General features: G+C 38.6%; 2 protein-coding genes across 2 annotated transcripts; both read right to left on the reverse strand.

Moving 5' to 3' along the window:
• Positions 1-13954: 13954 nt before the first annotated feature.
• On the reverse strand, positions 13955-19006 carry LOC148413132 (potassium channel subfamily K member 17-like). Its single transcript, XM_088433650.1, has 6 exons — positions 18791-19006; positions 16713-16827; positions 15830-15958; positions 14499-14665; positions 14270-14438; positions 13955-14211 (listed from the first exon to the last, which is right to left on the reverse strand). Exons 1-6 carry the CDS (start codon positions 19004-19006, stop codon positions 13955-13957), a joined length of 1053 nt encoding a protein of 350 aa, XP_088289776.1.
• A 624-nt stretch (positions 19007-19630) lies between these two features.
• LOC148413133 (potassium channel, subfamily K, member 16-like) lies at positions 19631-26565 on the reverse strand. Its single transcript, XM_088433464.1, has 5 exons — positions 26229-26565; positions 23217-23331; positions 22969-23135; positions 22698-22866; positions 19631-21169 (listed from the first exon to the last, which is right to left on the reverse strand). The coding sequence occupies exons 1-5, from the start codon at positions 26439-26441 to the stop codon at positions 20961-20963; spliced, it is 873 nt and encodes a 290-aa protein (XP_088289590.1). The 5' UTR covers positions 26442-26565; the 3' UTR covers positions 19631-20960.
• Between the last annotated feature and the right edge of the window lie 1031 nt (positions 26566-27596).

Consider the following 27596-nt stretch of genomic DNA (forward strand, 5'->3'; position numbering starts at 1 on the left):
CAAATCTCGCGAATCACAAATCTCTTATACACAGTGTTTCGTCTTGATGACAAGGTAATGTCATTCTCGCTCTCAAAAATGGGCATAAATTCATTCACAGATTCGTTTCTGGATACAAATAGCATATCAGTTAATTCTATTAAGTCCTGCCTTTGCTTGATGCTGGCTGCTGATTGGTTTTAGCACGAAAAGAATGGACCACTCTTCGCAGTGACCTTTCAGTCACGTTTAGTCAAGAGTCGTCGGGACGCAAGTGGGGTACATCCTGACCTGCTTGCTAGCCAATCACAGGGCACACAGAAACAAACAACCACTCACAAACACACCTAGGGGTTTATTTGAAGTGTCCAATGTACCTACCATGCATTTTTGGGGCAGAGGAAACCGGAGTATCTGGACAAAACCCGAACAGGCAAGGGGTGAACATGCAAACTCCACACAAGAAGGCTAGAGCCGAAGGATAACCCAGGACCTCTACACTGTGAGGCGGATGTGTTTACCAATCTGCCACGCCGAAAATACAAACTTTTGAGGAACTGAACTTGTAAAAGATTAAGAAATGATTTCATTTGCAGACGTTCAACCGTTAGTTTCCAAACGTTTATTGTGTATGCAATACAGGGATAAACATGACGAAACTGTTGAAAATTTTTGAAACATGTCCCAGACATCAAATTCTGTCATGATTTGTTGATGTTTTTTTTTGTTTTTTGTGGTTTAGTATTGGGATTTTCTGTTCAATTCTGTTCTGTTTTTTTGGGGGGGGCATTAATTTCTGTTTTGTTCCCCTCATGTCTGTCCTTGTCAGTTTGTTTGTGTCCACCTGTCTGCTTTAACCAGCTTTTTTGTGTTGGCCAATCAGCTCTCTGTTCCAATTGCTTCCTGTCCGGGTGTTCCACGTTCCACGGGTGTCTCATTAGATGTGAGTGTATTTACTGTTAGTGTGCCAACATTTCGGTGCCAAAGTGTTGTAAGTCTCCTTAGTTTTATTTTAGTGTTCTTCCACGTCTGAAGTTCAAGTTTCTTTTTTAGTAAGTTTATTACGGAGATTTCATTTGCTACTTTGTACGCTGTCACCCACCTTGTTTTCCTTCTTGAAATTATGTAATTGAAACCATGAAAATACAAAAAGTTATGTTTGAAAAAATATTCTGTTATTGGTGTATTTAATCCATTATAACTTAAAATGGAATCACTAATCATTGTATTGTTTTTATTTACATATTACAAAACATGTGAGCTCCATTGAAATTGGGTTTTATCCAACAATATTTTTTCAGAGGCAAACACCATATCACAAGTCAAAATGTTACCTAAGAAATAGAGTAATTTGAATACAGTATCATACTCTGACAGATTTTATTTCAGTATTACTCAGACTTTACTCAATATGTTACCATATAAAACCATCAAGTGTGATTCAGAACTTGCAGCAGTAACCTTCATCTGAAAGTAGTCACAGGTTTTACTACATAACTTTGCCCTTTGCCCTGGGGTCACACCCTCCAAATCTTATGAAATCATCAGTTTACATCTTTAACATTTTTAATCTTAACTTGCATATTTGAGATTTGATGCAGTGGGGATGTGGAAATGTTTTTATGTGAGATGTAATGTAGGGTATGGAAAAACTGCATGACGTAAGGCATGTCTAAAAATTTCAGTATTTCCAGCATTACTTACATAATAGAGTAACCCACAAAAATCTGCTTAACAATTTACAATTCCAACTTTCTGGTGTTTAGAGTTATGGATGTAATAGTTTTGGGATTCAGGTTACTGGCAAGGGGACCAAATCTGCCTATGTGCATGATCTTTTTGTGAATTTTACATAAGAACCTGCAGGCTAGTGTGAGGTCATTTTACGACTTGCAGTGCATGATGTTTGTGCATGCCACACAAACCGCTCCAAAGGACATGTTTTACTTTCAAAATCACACTTATTTCCTTTTTAGGAACCATGTTTAGTTTTTCTTTTTTTTTTTTTTTATTACAACTTGTAGATTCTTTTTCTCAACACCCATGTGGACGTAGTAAAATAAAGACCTCGGTTTTATTTCAGTAGTATAATGTCTTGGAATCAGAATATGACGTATTTTGCAATTATTTCATTTTTGTCTAATAAGTTAAAACTTCCCAGGTGTGTCAATTGCTGGTGTGTGACATATTTTCATCAAAATACCCAAATCATCAAGAATTGTATCATGATGAACAGAAATTTCTTGAAAAATATCTCATGCATTCCAGCCTTCATCCCTCCCACATAACTGCTGGGCAAAAGGCTAGTTTATCTTTTATTGCAATGCCTAGTCGTGGGATGGATCTCGTGGCACACTCTATTATGTCACTCAGAGGCATATGCGCATGCTCTCCTTTGCTTCTACTTAAAAAATAAGGATCAGTTTCATTTGTTTGATAAGGATGTTAACCAAAACAAAACAAAAATCATATCAGAATGTTGACGTCACGAGTCCTAAATCTTAAAAGACACTTAGAACAAATCACATCACACACAATCCTACCAAGAGTCAATAAAGATAGCGGGTGCAATAGCACAAACATAAGATTAAAAACAGAATTGTGTAACTGATGATTACTATCAGTGATAGAATGACAAATACAGTATTAATTACTCGATAGCGATATGCAAAATTGCACATTTTCAAAGTCACATTTTAGAAGACCATAGCGATGGAAATTATTGTAAGATGTTACAAAGTCTGATGGTTTGGGCATTAAGCCTAACAGGAAAGGAGCTAGAAAATGTGGTGGCCAGGGTGTGGTCACGCCAAAAGAATTTTTGTATCCCCTTTCTTAATACTTGTGCAAATTCTCTTTACACAATACGCAGGTTGGAGATGTACACAAATATACTGACAAATGGGCTAAATTTGAGTACTTTTCTGCCTTTACAGTTAAAAAGACTGTCATATGGGTGTACAATTGTGGGTGGAAGGGTCTCCATGTGCCTATCCATAGTGGCCAGCTTTATATCATCTGCATGCGGAGATCTTTTTGCAGTTACTTTCATTCTATTCTATTCTATTCTATTCTATTCTATTCTATTCTATTCTATTCTATTTACACATAGAGTAAATAATTTTTTTTTATTGTAGAGCTAAAGATTTGCATATTTGCATTTCACTCCTTATTCATGTAACTTAATGCTATCATGGCTTCGGCATGACTCAAAAGCCTTTGTGAAACAGGGGAAAAAAGACTAAAACAAGTCCACCTTTTCCTGCGTCCAAGTCAAGTTCGAGTCACAAATCCCAGTCCAAGTCCTAAATACAGTAGCTCAAATGTAACATTTAAGAGAGACAAATACTACCTTTGCAACCACAAAATTAGAAAAAGAACTGTAAATGCTATCTGGTACCCAGGAAAAACCCAAGTGGGCACTGGGAGAACATGCAAACTCTGGTGCACACAGGTGCACTGGGGCTGGAGGAAACTTTGATGCAGACATGCTAATCACGCTTTTCCTCACTACTGGGGTCATTGACTTGCAGGTGCCTAACCCAGCCATCTATGGGCAGTAGGCGAGGGACAACCTGGACTAGTTGCCAGCCAATTGCGGGGCAGAAAGGGATGAACAATCATTCATTGAACAATCACTCCAAGGACAATTTAGAGTGTCCATTACACCTACTGTGCATGTTTTTGACGTATGGGAAGAAGTCGGTGTGCCCGGAGAGAACGGACACGGTCACGGGGAGCACATGCAAGCTCCATACAGGAAGTCATGAATGAGCTGGAATTGAACTTGGGACTCTCTACTGTGAGGCAGACCAGTCCTACATTTTCCTACCTTTTGTTGGAGTGACCTCATGTCATGTTGTTCATGTCAAATGTTCACAGTTTGTGTAGAAAAGTTTCATGTTTTTGTGTGTAATGTTTGGCAGTTCTATCTTTTCAGGTTAAGAAATGCCGTTCACATCAACCGTTCACATCAACAGAAAAGGCATTTTGCGTGTTAGATTATGCTCGGACTCAGTCGCCGAAGACAGGACAGCGTGCTTTCTTCACAAATTTTGCAAAGAAGGCACTATCTACAAAACAAATTAGGATTTGGCACCATAAATTTCAAGAAAAGGGATGCTTATACATACCTAAATTGCCAGGACAGCCATCAATGTGTGCAGAGTCACAGGCGGCGTTCATATTGAACATTTATGAAAATCTGTCACTGAACCAACACATATTTGTACTTTCCTTTGTAAATTTAACCAATAAATGTATGACTTTCAACATAAAGTGTATTTAGTTTCATTAAGCTCCATCAAGTAGTTTCTGAGACAAGGGCATTTAGAACGGTGTCAGCCATTTTGGAACACCCTGTCTTTTTGTTTATTTATTATTTTCGCCTGATGTGCAAACATCAGCCAACAACATCTATCTATCCATCTATCTATCTATCTATCTATCTATCTATCTATCTATCTATCTATCTATCTATCTATCTATCTATCTATCTATCTATCTATCTATCTATCTATCTATCTATCTATCTATCTATCTATCTATCTATCTATCTATCTATCTATCCTGAAAATCTCTGTGTAGTTGATACCAATTGAAACGCATATGTTTTTACTGCCATTTATATTTATGGACTGGTAGGCAGACAGAGCTGGATTGAAAACTGCATTTTATAGTTTTAGTTCTTACAAATCAGTCATCCATTACACTTTCAGGTAACTGACTTGTAAACATAATGACAGGTTCACTTAATGAAAAACAGAATGAGACAGACACACTGGGGTCTAAGTGCTAAAACCCCTGAAATGACACTAGTCGCCATCCAGATAATCTGCAAAAGGGTAAACAAAGTCTTCATCATCAAAGAGACATCGGAATTTATGGTTGTTGCACAATTGGTCAAATCAAGGTCTGTTTTTTTTTTTTTTTTTTTTAAAGTTCTGCAACCTAACTGTTGCAATTTGCTCATGGGAGTAGTGAATGCAGCAATTTCCCCTCCCAAAATGAAGTGTCCAAAATGTTTGGAAATGTTGGGGGATAAACCAACCACTGTATGACAAACTGCATGACAGCCAAGAGCAGCAGCTGCACCACAGTGGATTAAAACAACAACAACAAAAAAGAGCCTTCAGTGTGCTATGAAGACAAGACATTGTTGACCTAGCTCCACAATCATTAAAATGCACTTATTTTGTCTGTGTGTATGTGTGTGTTTATGGGCGAAAGCATAAAAGCTCAAATCTTGTCTGGGAAGTGGGAGCTAAGTATTGTAATTGGATGGTTTCTTTTTCAAAAAAAAGTCATCAATAAAGAGAGGGAGAAGAAACCATAGTTGAAATCTTTATTCGTTGATTGAGGGATTTATGTGGCAGAAAAACCAGAGCAGGCGTAATATGGAGGAATATGAGAAGTCAACATTCATAAAGATGGTAAAAGATTCTGAGAAGCAAGATATTAATCAGTGATCTTGTTAGATGTCTGCACATCATGTTCTCGGGATTTATAAAACCCATATCTTGGTTTGAAAAAAAAAAGATTTTGCCTGACTTTATTCTACTCAGTACAAAAACCTGTAAATTCATAAAAGTGGAAAATTATTTTGTATGCTGAGACATTTTTGCTGTTGTGCTCAGTTCTTACATTGGGCTTTGCATATAGAAATGGATTTTACTTTTTAATTTATATTGAAGAATATTTCAGAATATATTTTCAGTGATAGATTGATTAATTGTTTGATTTGATTTACATAGAAAGACAAATTTCTTAAAGACATACAAAATCAGAAGAAAATATCAATAGTTCAGTACAATGTTAAAGAGAAGTAGGAAAAAGTATACTTTAATCATCCTCATTGTTCTCTTCATATCATTTATAAATATTTTGTTGTCCAGTAGATATGCAAGTGAGTTATTCATATAGTATGTATAGAAATATTTGCCATCAAAACATGTACCTAAAGAGCATAGAAGGAAAAATTTTGTGCAATTTCACAGGTTTATGACAAGCTTCTATTTCACTGCGGACCCAGGTCTCATGTGGCAGGCCTTACAGTGTATCACTGACTACAGGAGCAATACCATCCCACCCTGATGACCTCAACACTTTTTACACACGATTCGAGACCTCCAGCCCCTACTCAGAGAGACCGACAGGCGCTCTGGCCACCACACCCCTGTCCCCCACATCAGTGATCTCATCAGCCTAAATCAACAAAGCTCTCCAGACAATTCATCCCTACAAAGCCATCGAACCACATAATGTCCCTGGAAGAGTCCTCTGGGCTTGTGCTAATGAGATGAAAGAAATTCTCACCTCCATATTCAAACATTCCCTCAGCCAGAGAACTGCCCTTCCTGCTTCAAGAACACTACCATTGTGCCCATCTCCAAGAAGAGCCTCCCCACTTGGCTGAATGTAACGCTCACCCCAGTCATGATCAAGTACCTCGAGAGAGTGATCCTGACCCATATTCAGAGCCGCATACCGGACACACCACAGCTCATGCAGTATGCCTACGGAACAAACCGGTCCACCACGAATGCTACCATTGCTTCTCTGCACATCTCCCTTATGCACCTGTAAAATAAAGACTCCTACATCAGGATACTCTTTGTTGTCTACAGCTCTGCGTTCAATACAGACATCCCTCACAGACGCCCAGACAACTGCTCTCCATCGGACTACACCCCACAATAAACATGTTTAATCACTTTTTAAACAGAGCAAATGATTCACACTTTTCAGTTCTATCTTGTGCTTATTCCATAAGTTAACGCCTTTTCCAGAAACACATTTGCTTTGTTTGTTCTTGTTTTTGATTTTCTAAAGACACCTTGGCCCCTTAGACCAAAACAACTCTCCCAGATTACGAACAGCGTCTGGACACAGTGGCAAAGTTGATTGTTGTATATTTTGTGTATTATTTGGACCATTTTAAATTCGTCAATTCGGTGGCGCAGTGAATAGCAAGTCATGTGTTATATACTACATTACAGAAAAAATAATGCATTACAGTAATTACATTACTTTTGTAATGCATTACTCCCAACACTGTACATTAGATTTGCTGGTACCTGCAGAAACTATGGTGGGCGTCGGGGGGCAAATGTGTTTCAACCGACAGAACACTACAAACACAGGAATGAGGCAAACAACCCCCAAAATGCCCAACTGCAAAAAAACAAAAACAAAATAGCATTCACATCATGTCTTTTGTTTTAGGTCTTTTGTGATAGCATATTTTAAGCAGAAGTCTTTCAAATAATGAAAATGATCACTAACTGCATGTCATGTCAACGTCATAGTAGACCACCGTGATATTCTGCAAGCATTTCTTCTGAGGCACCGCCATGTAATTTTAACACGTTGCGTCACAGGCGCATACTGTAAACTTGTGTTAATAGGTCGTTGTCATTTCACATATTTCTGTAAAATCAACTTACGGAAGTATGACACATATTTGTACCCATCTTTCTGTACAGTAGTAAGAAGCACAGCAACTAGTTCCTAATGACGTAGCTTTGACCTCTTGCTGTGTGCGTACAAACATGTTTTGACACGTGTGTGCTATGTCAGAGCACTTCGAGAGGAGAAGGTGAGCTTTTTTGCAGAGGTCAGACAGTCTTGCGTGTCTTCAGAGATGCTCTGTGAGAAATGTATCAGTATGGCCTTACTGCTACTGTCATTTTGTTCCACTCATGTCCATCCCCGTATGTTTTGTACATAACAGGGGCATGCTGATGTTAGGATGCTCCCAGATGGGCAGAGGAGCAGCCCAGTGATAAACATGCAGGTCAACACATGACTCAGCATACGTGTTGTTGTTTTGTCAGTGTTTAAACAGTCTCATTTTAACATCTAAACATACATGTGACACGTGACGGCAAAGAGGAGCAAAAGTACACCATATGGACAAAAGTATTTGGACACATTCAACCTCTGATGTAACCTTGCTTAACTCTTTGAGTGCCGAGCGTTATCTGAAAAGGCAACCCCTAGAGTGCCAGCCGATTTTGACGGATGTTTCCGAGAAGGCAAAATATTGTGTTCTATGTCTATGTAAACACATGTGGTACCATATGAAAGATTGGATTCCATTCTTTACCCTAGAAAAAGAAAGTAAGATTCTCTCTTATTTCGTTCCGTTTGAAATGGGTCATTTGAGTGACTCCAAGCTATTTGTGAAAAGATGTGTTTCCTGCACAACAGTGGTTGACACGAATATATATTTTATTATTATTGTTTTATTTTTTTTATTTTTGTTTTTTTAATAGCATCTGAAACATCTCAACAGTCTTTCCCTTCAATTAAACATACGATGAAAATTAGTTTTTGATGGCAAAATTCCAGTTTGTGTCTGTATATAACAACATTACAACAGTGCTAGATTGGCACACCATTTAGGGGAGGGCTGGCCACGAAAGTCATCTATCCCTTCATCAAAAAAAAAAAAAAAGAAAACATTGGCGATGAGACTTCTTGTCCCTGGCACACAACCTAAGTATTTTACATGACGAAAATTCTCCTCCATGACACTGAAAGCGTTAGCACACAATTCAAGAAAACGTAATTATTTACAGATGGACTATAACGTGACGACATTTGCATGAGGACAAACCAAGTTAGAAGCACAAAATTACCTACACTCACCTAAGATTCAGGAAACATGAAGGATCCATCTCATAAATTAATCGCTTGGGAGCTTTTAGTATATTACTCATTATGTTTTTCTTGGATGCAAAGAATTATTGTGTTTGATCTCGGAATTGATTTGATTTTCACCCTACTGTAGCTCATAAAAGCTCTTCTCTTCAGTTTAGCTCAGAGCCCTCACGTTCCTCTCTGAATGCATGATTTTGTGGTAATATCACGTGCCATTCTGCCACTTTCAGCAGTGGCATGATTGCAGTCATCACCTGATGGAAGTAAAAAAAAAACAGTTTGAAAAAGAGTGAGTCATTGTCAGGGGAGGTTAAAAGGGGTCATGCAGCATTTAGCGCACTGTGTTATTGTAGGGGATCAGAGATAGGTAGAAAACAATGTACACAGATGTTGGAGGCAGGATGTGTGTTTTGTCTTCCTATTGGCTCACAAAGCATGGTTGGGGGCCAATGAAAGTGTCTGGAAAGGGACACGCATAAGGCAAATAGATCAGTACACTAATTTGAAAAGGGAAAAAGAATTAGGTTCAAGATGTTTGTTAAATTTGTCACAAATTTGTCAAGTGTCACAAAAGGCTATTTGCCTCTGGAAGAGCTTTCAGGAATGTTTTCATTAATGCGTGTCGGCCTGCGGGTATTTACTGTAGCTCAAACACACTGCAGTTAAGAAATAACCAGCCTGGTAACTTGTTGTTAACTGAACAGTAAAATACTATCCACAGCCATTCCTTTTCTTTGTCTGACTAGGAGGAGGACTCCAGTGACTAAAATATTGCAGATGAACGTGAGATTCGACTCCAAACCACAACCTCATATTCAGCACTTTGGAATGCTTTAAAATACAGATTTAAGCCATACGACCCTCTAATGTAGGAGCTTGATGGTGTTTAGTGCCTTCTTCATCTCTATTTCAGCGCCTTAACATTCATTAGCTTTATAAATACAGTAATTAGCTTTTAGGAAGGGCCTGACACAAACTAGAAATTAGGTGATACGAGTCACATGATTTGACAAGGAACTTGCCTGGCTCAAATCGATTAAAGAATTCACTTGAAGCACGTGACTAGAAAGGTTTTGTCTGGTAAGACCTGCAATTATGCACGTGCAAGATCGCTGAGGAAATGTTTTGTGTAGTGCATGGGATCTTGTTAAGACCCCAGTACACTGTAAAGTAGAGTTTAAAGGCCAGCATTACGTTTTCAGGATGTTTTTTTTTTGTTTTGTTTTGTTTTCTCTTTTTTTTTTTCATGTCTTGGGTTTGTGTTGGTTTTAGTGTTCCTTTCTTGTCTTGGATTTGTGTTGTTCTTAGTTGTTCATGTTTGTGGTCCCCTTATGTCAGGGCTTTGTTAGTGTGACTGCGTCCACCTGTCCTCGTTAACCGGATTCTCTTTTGTTTGCCAATCAGCTCCCTGCTCCAATTGTGTCTTGACCAGGTGTTCATTGTTATACCATCAGTTTTGAGTGTATTTACTGGTTCCTTTCAATGTTCCTTTCAATAAACAACGAGGACGAGGGGGAGTCTATGAGGATTTAAATTAGCCGGTTACATGTAGACAAGACCATAGTCTGTTGTTTTGGTTGCTGTCACCTATTTTTTGTTTTTTCCACGCCAGTTTTTCCGAGTCCTGTTTCCAAGTTTTGACTCCTGTTTTTTTTAGTTGTTAGTTTGGTTAGGTGTTTGACTTGCTTTGCCCGTCTTCCCTATATTACATTATTACCTTTAGCAAACTTTGCCTGTCAGCCTCCTTTCATTTTGGGTCCGCTCTCTCGCCACAAGATTATGACATGACACCATGTCACGCCATTGTTGCCAACTGCTGAAATGTATTGGGGACAGATTAACAGCACACATTCTCCAAAAACTAATATAACTTACCATACACATTTAAAAAAAAGAAAATGGGGACATGTTTAAAATTAGTTATTTCCGACCAACAAAACAACATTTGAAAAGGACATTCTGCTCATTTCTGACCCATTATATCTTGCAAACCCGATAAAAAAAAAAACATTACAGATTAAACAGAAAAATTAAAAAAGGGGATCTTGAACTCCCGACCTTTAGAAAAATTTACATTTTTACAGAATATTACCTGGCGAAGCTAACTTGTTAAATTCTATGAGCAAAGCATGACATCAAAATTTGATGATCATTCCAAAGATTTACCATGAAAATTGGGGCGCAATGGACCCTACATTTACATTCACGGCTTTAATCACAATTACACTATTATTATTACTCATTTCACAAGAATCAAAGATTGCTGTCTTCCCTCCAGGGAAGGAAAAGTTGGACTTTCCAGTGAAGCGAACTGCTACATTTCACACATGACAAAAAAAAAAAAACCAGATTTCAAAGGAAGTCTTTAAGACTTTACATGGCCTTACACTCAGGACTGACACGTGAATGCTGAGGACAGGATGCCACAAACTTCAAGTAACCAAAGAATGTTGGTCAATATACAAGAAGCAAATGAGCTTTCAAAAGAAGCCATTGAGACTTCAAAGAGCAATGCACTCAAGACTAACACGTGAATGCTGAGGAGAAGATGCCACAGACGCCGTCATCGTACGGAATGGATACTGTTCAATATCTTCCGCCATATTCCGGACATGATAATACAGTCAAGGCCAGTTAAAATCTCTTTTTATACCTCTGAATTCTAAAAATAACTCTCAAAGAGCATCAGAGTGACATTGTTGAAAAAGATTAGTGACATCCCCTAATCTAAACCCCTCAACTAGTCTTTAGATCTAATCCAAGAATGACATATTTGGATTTAGTATGAAAGGTGGATAATTAAATAAATACACAATTAAATAGAGGAGCAGATGGGGAGAGTGGAAGAGGCCGGAGTGCCCGGAGAGAACCCAAGCAGGCGTGGGGAGAACATGCAAACTCCACACAGCATGTGGTATAAAATGTTCTCTTATAAGATATATTTGTGAGTGATGCTCAAAGATTTGTCTTCAATAAGCATTTTGAAAACACTTTCTGCCAAAATCTTTTGAGGCTCATTTCTACATTTCAGCAAATCTAAACTTGGCCTTCTTTTTCTTTTTGATGATGTGTGGTTTGCATAAATGAGCGAAGCCACTGCATTTTGGCCATGAAATTTTATGCTAGCATAAGATGGCAGCAGTTTTATCTTTGGGTTGTCAGGGAATTCTTTACAGCAATCACAAGGTTTGTGTCGCTGACTTCTGCTGTTTATTCATTATCTAGCGCACCAGTGCTTTTTTTCTTCTCCCCAACATCCCTTAAGGTCGCACTGGCTTCGGACAAAGTGTGTGCAGTGGCTAGGATTTAGTTTCCATCTGTTTGTTCTTCCCACCCGGACACCTCTTTTGTTTTTATGTCGTTTGCACTTCTAACCAGTAGAACGGTAGTCTTCACAGATAAAACCCGAGTCTGAAACTGATTTAGAAAATTCTGCGGTGCTCGTCATGATATTGTTGAAATAATCAAGGTAATACAATACGCATGGGCAACAAAACACACTCCTGTCAGACAAATTCCTCATCTTAAAAGGGGGTGTCTAGAAAAAAAAATATTTGTATTCAGTCGGAGCATCTGGAAACATTGATGTTTTCGATCAACAACAAAATGAAAGAAATCAGCCTCTATGTCACATTACTTAAAGCGATTTAATACACAAGAATGTGAATTTGCATTTAAATGATGCATAAAATGTGACGAGATGAATTTTTTCCTGCTGCATCCATGCTTTGTATAACTCTAAGGTTATAAACAATGTTTGAAAAGACATGTTAGGAAAACATACTTCTAATTTGCTCATTAACCAAAAATTGGATTTCTGTCAAAGTTCCCGCCCGCGCATCAAGTGGGATATTTTGTTAAACCAACATTAGTGAGTTGCCTTGTCCCAAAAACTCGTCAGGGGCAGATGACTTCATGATGAAAATCTTAGACCCTATTCTTATTACAGGTTTAATGCATGGTGTGGCATATTTAAAAAAACAAAACAAAACAACAACAACAAGCCTTGAACCTGAGCTGAACTGTGGCCAAATATGCATCAGGTTTTGGTTTTTCTTGTGCAATGCAGTCCGGTCACTTTCACTCCCCATAGCTTTCCCATAACCAAGCAGAGGAGGGGAGACCCACAGAACCATGCCTTTTCTGTCCTCCTCCACTGTTTGGAATTTTGCACTTTTTCTAATACAGTATGTCTCTCCCATTATTCTCTCCCCTTGCATGACTCTATATTTGTGGCATTTGGCAAATTGTCATTTTCCATTCAGCCGGTCTTTCTGCCCACCATCTGTCTTTCTCCTTACTTACTTTCAGTTAGATAAACAAACGATGAGAGTTTGTTCCTTGGGAGGCCCGCTGTGACCTTTACCGGCATCCGATAAGTACAGTACTGTGCGTGCCTATATTTCCATGTGGGCAATAAAGCAAATATGCTGTTTCAATAGAAAAATAAATGATGTGGTAAATATGGATTTGAATGCATTAAAACTCAGATGGGGAGAAACCCGTATAGAGCGTTTCTTTTTTTCCGTGCAAATTGCAATACAACTGACCACAGCTGTGGAAAAACAATTTCCGTCCAGCTGACTCTCCTAATTCGTTCCCCTAGGTGCTGTTTGTGTAATACTGCAACCTAGCGGAAAAAAGGCTCATTACAGCATAGAGAAACTATACAACTATTTATTGGGTTTTGAAAGCAAAAAAAAGGAAAAAAAAAGAAAAAGAGGGTCTCAGTGGTGTCGAAATGTCTTCACCATAAATCAAAATTATAATGTAAAATTAGTTAAATAATGTTATGTGCAAATAAAGACGACATTATGGTTGCACTTCATTCTATCCAAATTTCTAAAATAAAATCCAGTTATGTTCTCAAGCACTTTTCTTGTAATAATAATAATAATAATAATAATTAAAAAAAAATAATAGTAAACTCTTATTTTAAAACTTTGTTTTGTCAGCTGTTTTCAAATGTCAAGCAAGTTTTATAAATAATACAATTTACCAACCCTGACCCTAACCCTGATTCGAAGCTCAAAGTTCTAAGCGTTTAACACATGATTGGGTTAAAAATAATCCGATGATGGGTTAAAAAGGACCAACCCATTATTTGGGTCAAATTGACCCAAACAATGGTTGTTTAGCATAAAACAACCCCACATTTGGGTTTTGTACATGAAAACCTCAACTGCCAAAAAATATGAGGGACAAAATGGTAAGTAAAAGTGAACACAACTGTAAAGTAACCAGCCATACCATTTTATGAACACATTCTTCATGTGCATCCGCACACATTGTGTCCATATGAAAAAGTCCGTCAACGTGTATTCTCCTTTACTGAGTTAAAAGGCGGCTGCTTGACCTCATCTTCTCTCTCCAGTTGTGTGTCGCTGTTGCTGCTTTCCCCTTCCTCCTGCTTGTGACCCTCCCACCACTGTTTGACATGCACGTTGAGCGCCTCCAGGATGTCAATGGAGTGGTTGATGACCAGCGCCAACCAAGCCAGGCCAAAGAATATCCAGGAGGCCATGATAAAGCTGTACCACTCTGGGTACACTTTGTCTGGGTTATTATCTGCAAATGAAACGGACAAATATGATGCCGATGATGAGGGACATGCCCTGAAAGCTACCTGCCACAAAGTCTCCAAAGCCGATGGTGCTGAGGGTGATGAAGCAGTAGTAGATGGCTTGTGAGTAGGTCCAGCCTTCATGAAGCTGGAACACGAGCATGGGAACAATGAAGAAGAGGAGGGCTCCGGACAGGTAGGACACCAAGTGGACGAAGATGTGTGCACCCCGCTAAAAGTAGAAAAGAAGAAGGTGAAACTTCAACAAAAGCATCATCCAAGACTTACTCACCCGTCTACTGGTCTTCCCCTCGAGGAAGAGGGAGATGTTCCGCTGAATGATGAGCATGTACTTGCCCACCCTGTTGAGCACCACCATATTAAGTGGGATGCCAAAAAGGGCAAAGACCACGCAGAAGATCTGACCAGTGGTGGAGCTAGGACTCATGTTTCCATAACCTGCAAATGACAAATGTGAAGGTCGCAAAAGTTTCCATTCCTCCCACCCGCTCACAATTTAAAATGGTTCCCTACTCCTCAGTCATTTTGCACGCTGATTTTGTTTATTTGTTGTTTTATGGGTTGGCTGTGCAGAATCATTCAAGTTTGATTTCCAGTGATCAATACAGAAGTCACTATACGTATTGAATCGATACATGATGCATAATCCTTTTTCAGCGTGTGCACATGGGATACACTTGCAGGCCTGTCATGCTCTAGCTACAATCATTTTATTTTCAGTGTTGTTTATACTGTTTTGTAAGACAGTTTTGCATCTAGCATTTTGTATGTTCATTATTACATTTTCAGGTTCACCAAGTAGTTCTGCTTCGATTTCAATCACCATGTCTGCCTCCCCATAGTGCTTTGTTATGCGTCATCCATTTTCTGTAGCCACTTATCCTCGTTAGGGTTGCTGGTTCCTATCCCAGCTGTTTATGGGCAGTAGGCAGGGGACACCCTGAACTGGTTGTCAGCCAGTTGCAGCCTTTATTTGTTATTTTTTATTTTTTATTTCATACTAAATGTAGAACTTTAATAAACAGAGGGTAAGGTTAAGATCTCAACAAAAAAGATTAATTTAAAAAAAGCAAGTCATGTCATTTAATTGGACAAGTGATTTACAAATACAGAATTTTTAAGAAATTTCAAGCACTGTACTTGGTATTGGCGATACTGTCACCAGTATTTGCTTGGTACTAAAAATCTCAAGTATTGCACAGCTCAACTGCTGGGCCAATGGCAAGTTTACCTTTCATTAAATCCATAATGTCCATGGGTGTGGAATAGTTTTATGGTGACAGGAAACCCCCATTTGTACTCTTGTGTACTCTCAGACTCGCTCACATTAGGTGAAAGATCTTGCTATCACGCACTCTCACATTTTCAACTTATTAATACACAAATTAATGCATTTCCATGTGCCTGCTCTCATTCTCTCATTTACGTTGTTCTCACAGAAAGATGTCAAGTGCTTGCTTCGTTTTTCATCCGTCGCTTCCAGTAAGGCTTTGCTGTAAACCTTGCTTAAAGAAAATTTAACAACGTATTATTATTATTATTATTATAAACGTTAGGTTTATATCGAGGAAAATATGCAACCAGAGGAGGCCCAGATTAGACCTGTGTGACTCAGAACTTTGAAACCCGTGGAGTGCATGAGAGGGATGGTAGCCCAAGCGATTTGGGGCCAATGGTAACCTGGGACATTCACCTCAGGTTGCACATTCATAGCTACGGTCACCAGCAAACCTTTAAGAGGCATCAAAATGTCTTTACCAGGACAAGAATGCGCGAAACCCTTTATGCAATGCAATGGAATATTTTTTTTAAGTTAAAAAAAAAAAAAAGGCAAGAGCAGTGGGTATTCAAAAATGTTTGAGTATCTTGCTGACACATGGATCAAACTGTCATCCATAATTTGTTTACAAATTAATTTAGTATTAGCCATTGCCATTTTTTTTCAACATCTGAAAGTATCTTTTTCAGAAAAGGAACAATTACAATTATCCGTTATGAATGAAAAATCAAAAAAACATTTCCAGTTTATTGCTTGTATGGCTTCTGAAATGTTGAAATGTACCATTGCTATGAAACACATTAAAAAATGGGATTCCTGCTTATGAGCAACACGGCATCCTCCCATGCTGACAAATACGGTTATGAAAGTAGCAGAAGCAGATGCACTCATCTTTTTCACACTGCATTTTAGAATAGTGTTCGATTGTTCAAGTGTAGTTCTCTTATTTAGTCATATTACACAATCTTCTAAGATTTTTGTAACTGTTGTGAATGATAAATCTGAAGAGCTTGGAAGTTGGCCAGTCATTTGGAATGTATTGTTTGTGTAGTTTGTACGGGACAAATAGGTGGACATGCGTTCCTCTAGAGCCCAAAGTGCCTGCGCAGAAATCGGGTGTGTGAACCACTACGTCGTCTGTTACTCATACAGTAGTGTATACAGACACTTGCATAAAATCTTTAGTAACCGTACAATCTAACTAACCTATCGTTGTGACCACAGTTGCGGCAAACACTGCCGAGCTGGGGAATTTCCAGAATCCATCTGTAGTGCCGTTGCTTTTCAAACTCAGGCCCACTTTGGATGCATCTTCAATAACCTGGAAAAAGAAAACAACCACAACGCAAAAAAGAAAATGCCTCCAGACACAGCGTTGACATTTATTTTCTCAGGGTTTGAGCAAGGGTCAAGACACTTCTCAGAACTGGGTAGTCAGTGACTTACGCAACAGTCGTCATATTTGAGTGAAATGCAACCAGGATCGGCAGCTTACATATCAGTAATGATGCAATACAACATCTAATGTCTGGAAAATATGAAATTTCAACACTTGGTTACTGACAATAGAGCAGATTTTACTTATGTAGTCCTATTTCGCTTTCTAACAACTTTATCCTTACTCCCTCAATTTGACCATTGATAAATGTACCATAGCCTTTGTACTTTTTAGATTGTCAAAATAAAAACATGACTTCCTTAACCTCTTCGGAAGAATTCACAGGATCAAAGAAGATGTAAAAAGTGAGAGGTAAACCACAAGCAGGGAAAAAAAAGGAATGTCGATTACACAACAGATCTGGAGAAAAAAAAAGATATTCCCCATTAATGGCCCTTTTTAGAATTGTTTGAAGTGGTCGGCTTCAAGAATAATTTATGGTGAATGTGATGTCTCATGTGCCAGCCTTAAAACCAAAGTGTGATATGCTTATATCTAATCTAAAATCTGATCATTAGCTAATTTATAATGTCACTAAAGCAGTAGGAACAACATGTTTTCATAGATTGTTCGGTGCATGTGTTCCCTCTCAGTTCTTAATTCTAGCACATTATAGACTGAAATTATTCTGTTTTTAGAGAACCTTTTGTTGTTGTTGTGCCAAGTTATTAAAATGGGTATTAGAGTAATTAAAATGTATCGTCTATGTTTAAAAGTTATGATGCAGTTACTATAAATAACCATAGGAGGGCATTTCATATTTATGTTACCGGTTCGTCATTTACACCCCTTTCCTTCGGATATGAGGGACTTATTCAGGTGATTGAATAACGCCACCATCAGTGATTCTTTTTTTGTCAGTTTAACCTCATAGGTATTGCCACATGAGATTCTTTAACCAAATAAGATGTGGATTCCACAAATGATGGGAAGTGCATATTAACGTGTCACTATGAAAGATGTGTTTTAGCTTGGCAAGAGCTGTTCGGTTGGCTATTAGTGTGAGCGAAAACTGAAAATTGAGACTAAAACCGTGTCCTGCAGTTATCCTCGCTGTCATCGTCACCAATGCAAAATTTCCTTTGGCGAGGATGTGCGGTAAATAAAACTCAAGGATGTGGTGCGCATTTGGAAGTGAATGATGGTTCAAATGTGGCCCAAGGGCCAACTGTGAACAGGACATGGTCAAGCTTTTTGAGCCTATCACTTTTCAGTGTGTGACATGTTGTAAATATTAACTGAGTAGCCAGGTAGAGGAATTTTGATAATTACATGCCGAATGCAAATGAAAATGATGCTACATTAAAACTAAGCTCTTCCACAGGCTCGCTGGGATGAACTAAATATAACAGCTGTAGAATCATTGAAAAAAAAGATGTTATGCATAGCTACAGCTTAAAAGAGCATCTGTTGAAGTGTTTTCATCGGCGTCATGCAGTCTGAAAGCAAATTGTATAAACAGTAAAAAAGCAAAGCGGTCAGATGGAAATCAGGTGGTCCCCCATATCAAACCACGGGATGAGGAGCTATCGTCAGCGAAGGTAATAACTTGAGTAACTTAAGAATGGGATCCTTCAAGCATTTGCCGGCAATACTTGCCTTGTCCCGAAGTGTGGAATGAATCCAGCAGCTATCACGCCACTCTCTAGATCTATTTTAGCTCATTCGACGTGCTTTTTGCGTCCGATTTCTTTACGGGAAGGCAGAAATCGAGATCTCCTAACACTGATCCTCTGAACTGTGATGCTGACATACGCAGTATGGAATTTGGAAGGGTGCATCAATGTCAACCTCTAGACTGGGATTAATGGACAGCGCAGTGGCTACAATTTGTGATAGTCCTCACCTGAGCCACCTCCTCGAGGCCGTCTTGGTTCAGACATGCGTACGTCGACAACAGCTTCTGTTTCTTCATCAATAAGACAATGATGTCCTTCTGCACAAGATCCCCCTCCAACTTCCAAAATACCGCCCCGCCAATGAGCACGTAGGCCATGTACATCACCCCCAGCATAAGGATGGAGGGCACTCGGGCCAAATTGAACATTTTTTTTGCTGCCATCTCGATTCCCTGTCTGCCAACAAGGCTGGAAGTTGACTGCACAGATGCAAAGGCAAATCAAACCCCACCCGCGCTACGGTTTAAATCACATCAGAGCCCTGCCATGCAAATTTAGTGCAGAGGAATGAGATACTGTCAATAGCTGGGCCACAGAATGATCGTAGATGTGACTATTTTCAGCCAAACATGCATAGAATAGATGACCAATGTCTTGTGATCATACCTTTTGTCTTACAAACCACATTTGAAATGATGCTGTATATACATTTCATTCTGAATGACAAATGAATTTTCTGGGTGAAAAAGAAAGGGGTGACAAAGTGACACAGGTGTCCATTTTAGAAGCAGATATACTAAAATGTGCCTTTTTTTTCCTGGGTTCACTTTTGCGTGTAATGTGCTCTCATGCTACCTCGCATCCTGATTAATGTGTTTGCTTTAGATAGCCCAAACACGCTCTATTCACCGGAGTTTTCCGTTGGCACACAAACACAGATGTTGACTCACATGTTAATGCGTATACACAGTAGATATACAAAGTCTTTGCACCCATGTTAAAATGACAGCTTTTTTTTTATTAAAAAAAAAAAACAAGAACAAGATAAATCATTTTGAAAGGGCTTTCCTTCGTTAATGTGAGATCTAAAAGAATGTTTTTTTATCAAGCAAGTAAGCTAAAATAAACAAATGAAGACAGACACTCCTATAACTAGTCATTTGGGTTGGATAAGAAACAATCGCTCACATTAAAACTCATATTTTATAGGGGTGGGCAACAAGACACACATTATTAAAAACAACAACAACAAAAACATCTATATTTCACCCAGCCAGCCTAAACCTTGCATTCTGATCATTGTTTTACTGTTTTGTGGAAAGTGATCCAAGCAGCAAATTCCACATTTTTCTATCTCAGTGGGCAGCCATTTTGCCACTTGTTGTCAAATGAAAATGCCACCACTGTTGGTCTTACAGTTCACCAGTTTTCTGAGTTTGGGCAAGTTTATTGCTTATTTATTTATTTGTTTTCACTCAGTTTTGGTTGACCTTTCAGAGCTGGGGAACGTGACTGAATGAACGTTTTTCTTCTCTGCTTAAGCTGCTGGCTGGTGAGTCTACCACAAATGAATAGCAGAAGATAGATGGATGTTGTGGTTAGTTTTTAGGGGTGTTGAACAACAAAGATCTTTTCAATCTTGGGTTGAAAAATAGGAGACTGGAAAGATGCAAACACACAACATTTTCATTAGTATACAATAGAGTTTTACACCACTGCAAATTTAAAATTTCAATAATAAACAGTTTAAAAGGTATATAAATTTTGGGACACTGTCCTACCCAAAAAGCATACACTGCACTAAGAAAATTTTGATTTTCGACTTTCTCCTACAATAAACGCACATATAAATAGAACAAAAGGCGGATGTTCTAACCACTCATCCACCGAGATGCCCAACAACCTGACAATCCTCCTTAAGTATTTTATCATACAATAAATTTGTAAATGTATTGATCAAATTAAACAAGACCAATCTGGATAAATCAGTTAATTAAACACAGAAATATTTGAATGGCATGTCATGACCGGCACGACACCGCACGTCATATGCACAATTATCATCCCACATAGGGATAGAACTGTGCAGGCGCGTATTATTCATGCGCAGGACAGCGAGTCTACAGTACTTCTAACTTGCGCAACTTCTAACTCGCCGTGCGCTTCCCACACCCATAATCCTAATGTAAATGAGGGATTAGGACAGGATTGTTTGGGACTTGACTGGTTCCGTCCCGCCATGGCGGAGAGTGGCACAAGCGCCTTGTTGCGCCCCATTCTATCAAGCACAAATTCTAACAAATTACCAAAAGAGAGAAAAACTCCACCCAGGAACACGTTTTGACCGCACACTGTGCCAAACCTTGGCCAGAGCAGCAAGCACCGAAGCCCATGGTGTCAAATCTTTGAGGTGTCTTCCAGTTTATTGGATGAGACATCCTCTTCCTCCTCTTGTTTCTTAAGGCCTGGATGAGTCATGCCGATCACATGTGCCATTATTCTTGATCCCATGCTGAGGATAAGCGCAAGCCAGGCCAAGGCAAAGATGATCCATATACCTGCCAGGCTACGGTACAGAGAGATGTATTCCTTGCCGGGGTCGGTCCCTGTGAGAATAAAAATCTTCTTAGCATATTTTCATTGAAGAGTTCCTGGTCCTCAACTTACCCTAAAGTCAAATGATCAATCTTAAATCATCAATATTTGTTCATTTGACCGTTTTATGCTTGCTTACCTTGATGGAACACTGGATTTTAATAAAGACACTAGCGTCTCACCCAGTGGGTCATTGACAGCAACTACCAGCAAGATATAAGATGCCACCAATATACGCAAACTGAGTCCCCCAGATGTATTTCTTTCTGTTCACTGTATTTAAAGATTTTGTACCGAATAGTTGTTGAATGTTTAATTTAATTTGTATAACTACAATATTTAGCGTGGTAGTAAGATAGTATGAATAATAATTTCCTTAGTGTGTGAGGGAACAATTGTATATATGTACAGTATATATTATGATATAAAAACACATTGCTTGCACACTTGCAGTCATGCACGTCCGCACGCGTGCACACACACACACACACACACACACACACACACACACACACAAACACAAACAATTCCTTATATGATATTACTGTGAAACTTGAAACTGCCTTCTTCGTAATCTTTGTAATAAAATGAAGAGACTGAAAACACACACAAAAAACCTTGGTGCTCTCTTCCTCTTTTGCAAAAGACTCCAGTTCTTTGCCTTATAACCCCTAATTTGTGACTCAATTGGCAAATAACACAATAAAATTCGTGCGGCAAATATACTGCATAGAAAAGTGTCAATGCAAACATAAAACCCTGGGGATGACGTTAATAGTTTTTTTTAACTTTAATTTTTAAATTATAAGGTGCACTTAAAATCCTTAAATTTTGTTTCAAAATGGACGGTGTGCCTTATAATCAAACTTGCCTTATGTTTGGATGTTCAATTCATGTTGAATAGAGTTTCATTCAATTGATGCACCACTTTGTTTCTCTTGATGTACGGTAATGCACCCTATATATGAAAATCTTCCAAAAAATCAAACTGTCCATTGAGACAGTGCCTTAGAATCTGGTGCACCTTACAATCAAAAATTTCTAGTATATGGTACATTTGAGGTATGATGTGGTAACAACTTACAATCGTCCTAATAACAAGCCCTGATTTGGTTTACGCTTGAACTCAATTAACACATAGGAACTGCAGATAAGATCAAGATTTTACTTGCCTGTGTCCAAAGAACTCTAGTAAGATTCGAACAGAAAATAATATGAAAAAGGATTTTAGGCATTTTACGCAATTACTTCGGCTAAGCTAAATACTACCTTGTATGACAGTCGCACAGGGCTATATCAGTCAATGCACTCCCCATTGTCAAACTTTTTGCTATTTCCCAGTGTTGTACCAATATAGTACAATTTGTATTGTCATCTTGAGTCCCATCGCTCACAGTCAAGCGCCGTTCAAGAGACTTGCTTTGTTTGTGAATGTCACATCACTAGTTCAAACCACAAACTGTTTCCCCACTCACGAATTTGAAGTGGGATGTCTGGGTACCATACTTTGTGGGGAAATGCGTGAATGTGGATACTCACCCACAACATAATCTCCAAAGCCAATGGTGCTGAGGGTAATGAAAGCAAAGTAGAAGCCCTCGCCAAATGTCCAGCCTTCCACATAACTGAACAGAATTGGGGGGATGACCAGGAAGAGCAGACTGCCGGTGATGAAGAAAGAGCTCACTGCCAACGCCTCAACAGTTTGCTACAGAGGAGCACAGCAAACACATAATTGAATGGTCCGTACTGAGCCAAACAAAACAGACATTTCACGTAAGATTACATGTATATCGTTGCTGTAGAATACCTTGTGTGGAACCACAGAGACCATGCCTTTCTCCAAACGACCCAGGTGAATAGTCAGACATTTGCCCAGCTGTTTGAGGAAGGCCAGGTTAAGTGGGATGCCACACAACGCATAAAAGACGCAGAACACCTGACCGGACACGGTGCTGGGAGACAGGTTGCCATAGCCTGTGAATCCAGGGAAGATTTATCATTCAGCGCAGGTCAGACATTCAAACGATCTGTCTAGTAGGCCTACATTGCTCTCACCTATAGTAGTGACCACAGTACCAGCAAAAAAGAAGGCGCTGCTGAAATCCCAATTACTGGGGTTTGTTGAGTTGCCTGAGGGATTCACGCCTCTTTCCCAGGCATCTAAAATCACCTGTGAACACATCCATGCACCTTAATTTACATTTTTTTAAAATAGAAACTGCAATTTTAATTTCCATGTAAAAACAGTCTGTTATGTATTAATTACAAATATATTGTTAATTGCTCAAGGACACTTCAAGGTCCCCAGGGTCAGGTATGTACTGTAGCGCTCAACCTTCGGGTGGAGAAGCAAACACTCTACACTGAGCCATGCTCTACTCAATTTAGAAGACAATTGACAAGGTTTCCTTGATGTGTTTCAGAAGCCACATGGCATACAACCGTTATTTCACAAGAACAGATTTCCCACTGAAAGCAACATTTAAGAAAAAACAGAGGTGGGCAACTTACATTTTTTTGTCACTGTCCCACCCCCTTTCCGTCATCGTCCGGCCGTCATTTTGTCATGCCAGAAAAAAATTATAATCGTTGGTCCATCAGTCTGTCAGTGTATTTTTGTCCAACCTTTTGCCACCACTAGAGGGCGACAAATGACTTTTTTTGTTTCTGGTCCGTCATTCATCAGGCACTGGTCTACTTCTGTCTGCACTCATACTAATTATTTTTTTCTCTGTTAGTACTTACACTTAAAGTTAACACAATGTCTGTGGATCTACAGTTACAATGCAATTGAAACTCAACATAGTATTGTAAGTGTAACAAAAAAAAGCCAGCTAAGGGGTTTAACCCTAGCCTATAATACACCATTGTGTTTATTATGGATGGCATTATCACGCTTTACATGACACTCAAATGGTGTCTACAACTCTAGAGTAAGGTTTCATTAACATTTGTCCGTCACATACAAGTAAAACAAAGTTTTGCTGAGGTTGACTTTACTAAAAACAACGTTTTGAATTGGGTATTAAAAAACTTCTATCTTGCATTTCCTGGCCAAGAGTCAATCAGAGAAAGACTGCAAATTTGTTCTGCATTGATTGGTTAAGTGAAATAGTGAACGCCTTGCAGTGGAAACACATCCCAGAATGCTCTTTTCAGCAAGAAACCTGAAACCAGGACTGAGAAAGGGACCAAATACAATTATATCCCTGGTAAAGTCAGTTGTATTATAACTGTGAATGATAAGTAGTGAATTGAACCAAGTCAGTTTATCCAATCAACTGAACCTATTTCTCCACTGCGTGGTAATACTGTTAAGTGACCATTCATCAGTCCGTTGGCATCGGCAACAGACTGACACAGACAGTCTGTCAGTGCTGATGATGTGCCTACCTCTGAAAAAAACAAAACAAAACATTATGACACTATCCTTATTGTTTTATTGATCTACCCAGTGTTGGGTCAAAACCTCATGAGTCACATTTGGTTGAATTTAATATATTCTTTAAAAAATCTCAACCTATGGTCAATTCACAGCTGTGTGTGTGTTATTATTTCTACAAAAGATTGGCCAATCAGTTTTGAGAAAGGCTTGATCTTTTTCACAACAATGCTAATAGATTAAGAACGTTTTTTGAGTCCCTTGAAAATTGATGATTTTTGAAAATTCACCAGAACCTAGCATTATATTTTCTGACATTATTGTTTGGTGGAGTGCTGTGAGGTTTTTCCCAAAGGTTCCTTGGCTCAAAAACGGATGGCAAACTGCCATACAAACTGTGAACAATACACAGTAGAAGACAACATTTGAGTATCGCTTGATGATGTCATCAGAATAGCGTTGCCTGATAAAAGATCAGGGTAATATCTAAGGGGAGTGGTTCTCAACCTTTTTTTCAATCATGTATGCCCCATGAAATATGTGTTCAGCCAAGTACCCCTTAATCAGTGCAAAGCATTTTTGGGTTAGAAAAAAATAAAAAGAAAGACTTAAAACATGTCATCAGTGTATGATTTATTAAACTATAGAATCTTTCAAACTTCATTTGTATAGATCCACAAAATAATCATAAAGAAGCGATCTGTATCAAAAATAAATAACCTAATAAGGTGTTGGCCCTGCTCCCAAAAATAAATAATTATAAATAAATATTTGTCCACAGAAAAATATTAAACAAAGTATCCTCTTTTGGGATTCCAGTAGATATCTGTTCACAAGAATAAGTCATTAACTTAAGTATTAATAAATATTTAACCCAAACAAATAATCAACATAAAGTGCCAGACCTGTACTCAAAATAAATAATTATGAATGAATATTTGTCCAAAGCAAAATATTCAATTTAAAATGTCCTGTTTTGGGATCACAGTAGAGATCTGTTCACATAAATAAATCATTAACCGGTAACTAGAGGTGGCACGTGATAAGTTGGGTCAAACCATTCTAGTATGGGGAGAATCTGTCTTAAAATAATGAAATTGAATCACATACTGAACATATCATATTCAAACTTATACTTTGATGAAACATTTAATTCAATAATGCTTTTTAAAGGGTGTTTGCATGTTTGTTTGTTTTATTCAAAATCTGATCTGAAGTTCCTTCAAGTAGCCCAAGGGGTATCCGTACACCCATTTGAGAAGCAGTGTCTTAGGGCAATGCCATGCCAACATTATCATACCATTGAATCAAAGATTTTAAAGATTGAAGAGTGTTTGTTTTTTTGGCCGGAGATAATTTAAACCTAACTCTATTTTATTGTTTTGAAGTTTTGAGTCTGATTCTACTAACAAGTACGATAAAAATCTCACAAGAATGATCGATTGTGATTTATTAGAGCATGTAATTAACCGCTAAGCATTTTATGAGCATGTACTCCATCTGTTAATGATATTGATCTTTTTCCTTTTATTCTGTCCTCAAATTTACTCAATGATTAAACAGACTTGTGTCTACAAGATATTGATAGAATTACAGCTTTACTACGATGTCTGTTTATCATCATATCAATGACAAGGTTTAACTGAGCAGCAGATTAACAAGAAAAGAAGAATAACAAGGCAAACCTGAACAAACTTCTCCAAAGCCGGTCCATCCAAACAGGTGTAATTTGTCAAGAAATTCAACTTTTCCAGTTGGAAGTGATTTCGGTTGTTGCTTTCAGCCTCTCGCTCCAGAATCTGGAAAATGATGGCTCCAAATAGCAGGTAGGTGAGGTGAGCCAGAGCCAAAAGTACCGTCCAGCTCACTTTGACACGGACCAGCTGGATTCTCGCCATTAAAATCTTTCCTCTAAGATGCAATGAACAGACAGGCTGGTGATCGGAGTGAGACTTACAAACAGGTTTGTAACTGGAAGCCTTGAGTAGTTATCGAAGATCTGCATCTTTGGAGATATGTCACGGTGACTGATGCCATTATTGTTGGGGGAAAAAAAAGAGATTCTCCCAATGCCTGAATGTCTATAATTTGAGTGCAGATTTTTTTTTTTTTTAAAGCAAAGCTGCGTCTTGCAACCAGTGGATTGCCCTCAAAAGGTAGAGCATTCCCACTTACTGCTCTTCCTCTGATTGGTCAAAGCAGCCCAGTGCCTGCTAGGACATGATTTATGGGTTGTTCGGGTGATGACTAAACACCTCTTCTCCATTAGGGCGACATCTGGACACACACAGACAACTGTTTCAACCGTTTCTACTAATAAGGAAGCATCATGTCTGTAGAACAAAAGTTAATGTTTCACCTGACTGCAGTCGGGCCGTTCTGCCATTCAGTGGAGCTGTGCACTGCAGGGGCGCTGACACGCCAAGTGGAAACTCCGGAATAATGTAAATCCACCACAAATGATTTAACACCGCTGCGTAAATTGTCAAAATAATACAGATTGGTGCCACGTCTTGACATGTGTCAAAGGGGAGTAATTTAATGTCATTATACGTGGACAATTTGAAATATTAAGTTTGAAAGCTTCATATTTTTCTAACCCGACAAGGCCTGCTGGAACAATTGTACGATTTTTACCAGATTTAGAAGGCGTTAAATGTTTATGGCTGAGTGGGAAGACAGGAGTTGACATTTTGGAGAAGTGAACTGAGTGGTCCTTGACTATAAGCCATAAAGCTACGAGTTGACAGATGCCTCAAGAGGGAAACTAATGGATTTCTGCGGCTTTGGTCTTTAAAAAGCATGAAAATAATCATTCTGCATGCCAAGCGTTATGGTAATTGTCGGATTTTTAAGTAGACTACTGTGCTCCTAGAAAATGTGGTAACAATCAATTATCAAGTATAATTTCAGGTGTTCAACAATCATGGGTCTTTGTTGCCATATATTACACTTCATAACACAAACAGGTCTGGACTGCTCGCCGACCAGTCTTGTATTCTAATACAAGTATTTTGTTACGAAGTGAAGCCGTTGTAACACATGGTGAATAA

This window comes from Hippichthys cyanospilos, chromosome 14 (genome assembly GCF_059441005.1).
Source record: "Hippichthys cyanospilos isolate Australia breed blue-spotted pipefish chromosome 14, RoL_Hcya_1.0, whole genome shotgun sequence".
NCBI classification, from domain to species: domain Eukaryota; kingdom Metazoa; phylum Chordata; class Actinopteri; order Syngnathiformes; family Syngnathidae; genus Hippichthys; species Hippichthys cyanospilos.

Coding starts and splice junctions, on each gene's coding strand:
- LOC148413132 (XM_088433650.1), bottom strand. CDS start 19,006: ATGGCAGCAAAAAAAATGTTCAATTTGGCCCGAGTGCCCTCCATCCTT. Junction 15,959..16,712: donor AACTGTGGTCACAACGATAG/GTTAGTTAGATT, acceptor TGCCTCTTAAAG/GTTTGCTGGTGACCGTAGCT. Junction 14,666..15,829: donor CAAAGTTCTGAGTCACACAG/GTCTAATCTGGG, acceptor TGTCATTTGCAG/GTTATGGAAACATGAGTCCT.
- LOC148413133 (XM_088433464.1), bottom strand. CDS start 26,441: ATGGCGAGAATCCAGCTGGTCCGTGTCAAAGTGAGCTGGACGGTACTT. Junction 22,867..22,968: donor TCTCTGTGGTTCCACACAAG/GTATTCTACAGC, acceptor GCTCCTCTGTAG/CAAACTGTTGAGGCGTTGGC. Junction 21,170..22,697: donor CTTTGGAGATTATGTTGTGG/GTGAGTATCCAC, acceptor TTATTCTCACAG/GGACCGACCCCGGCAAGGAA.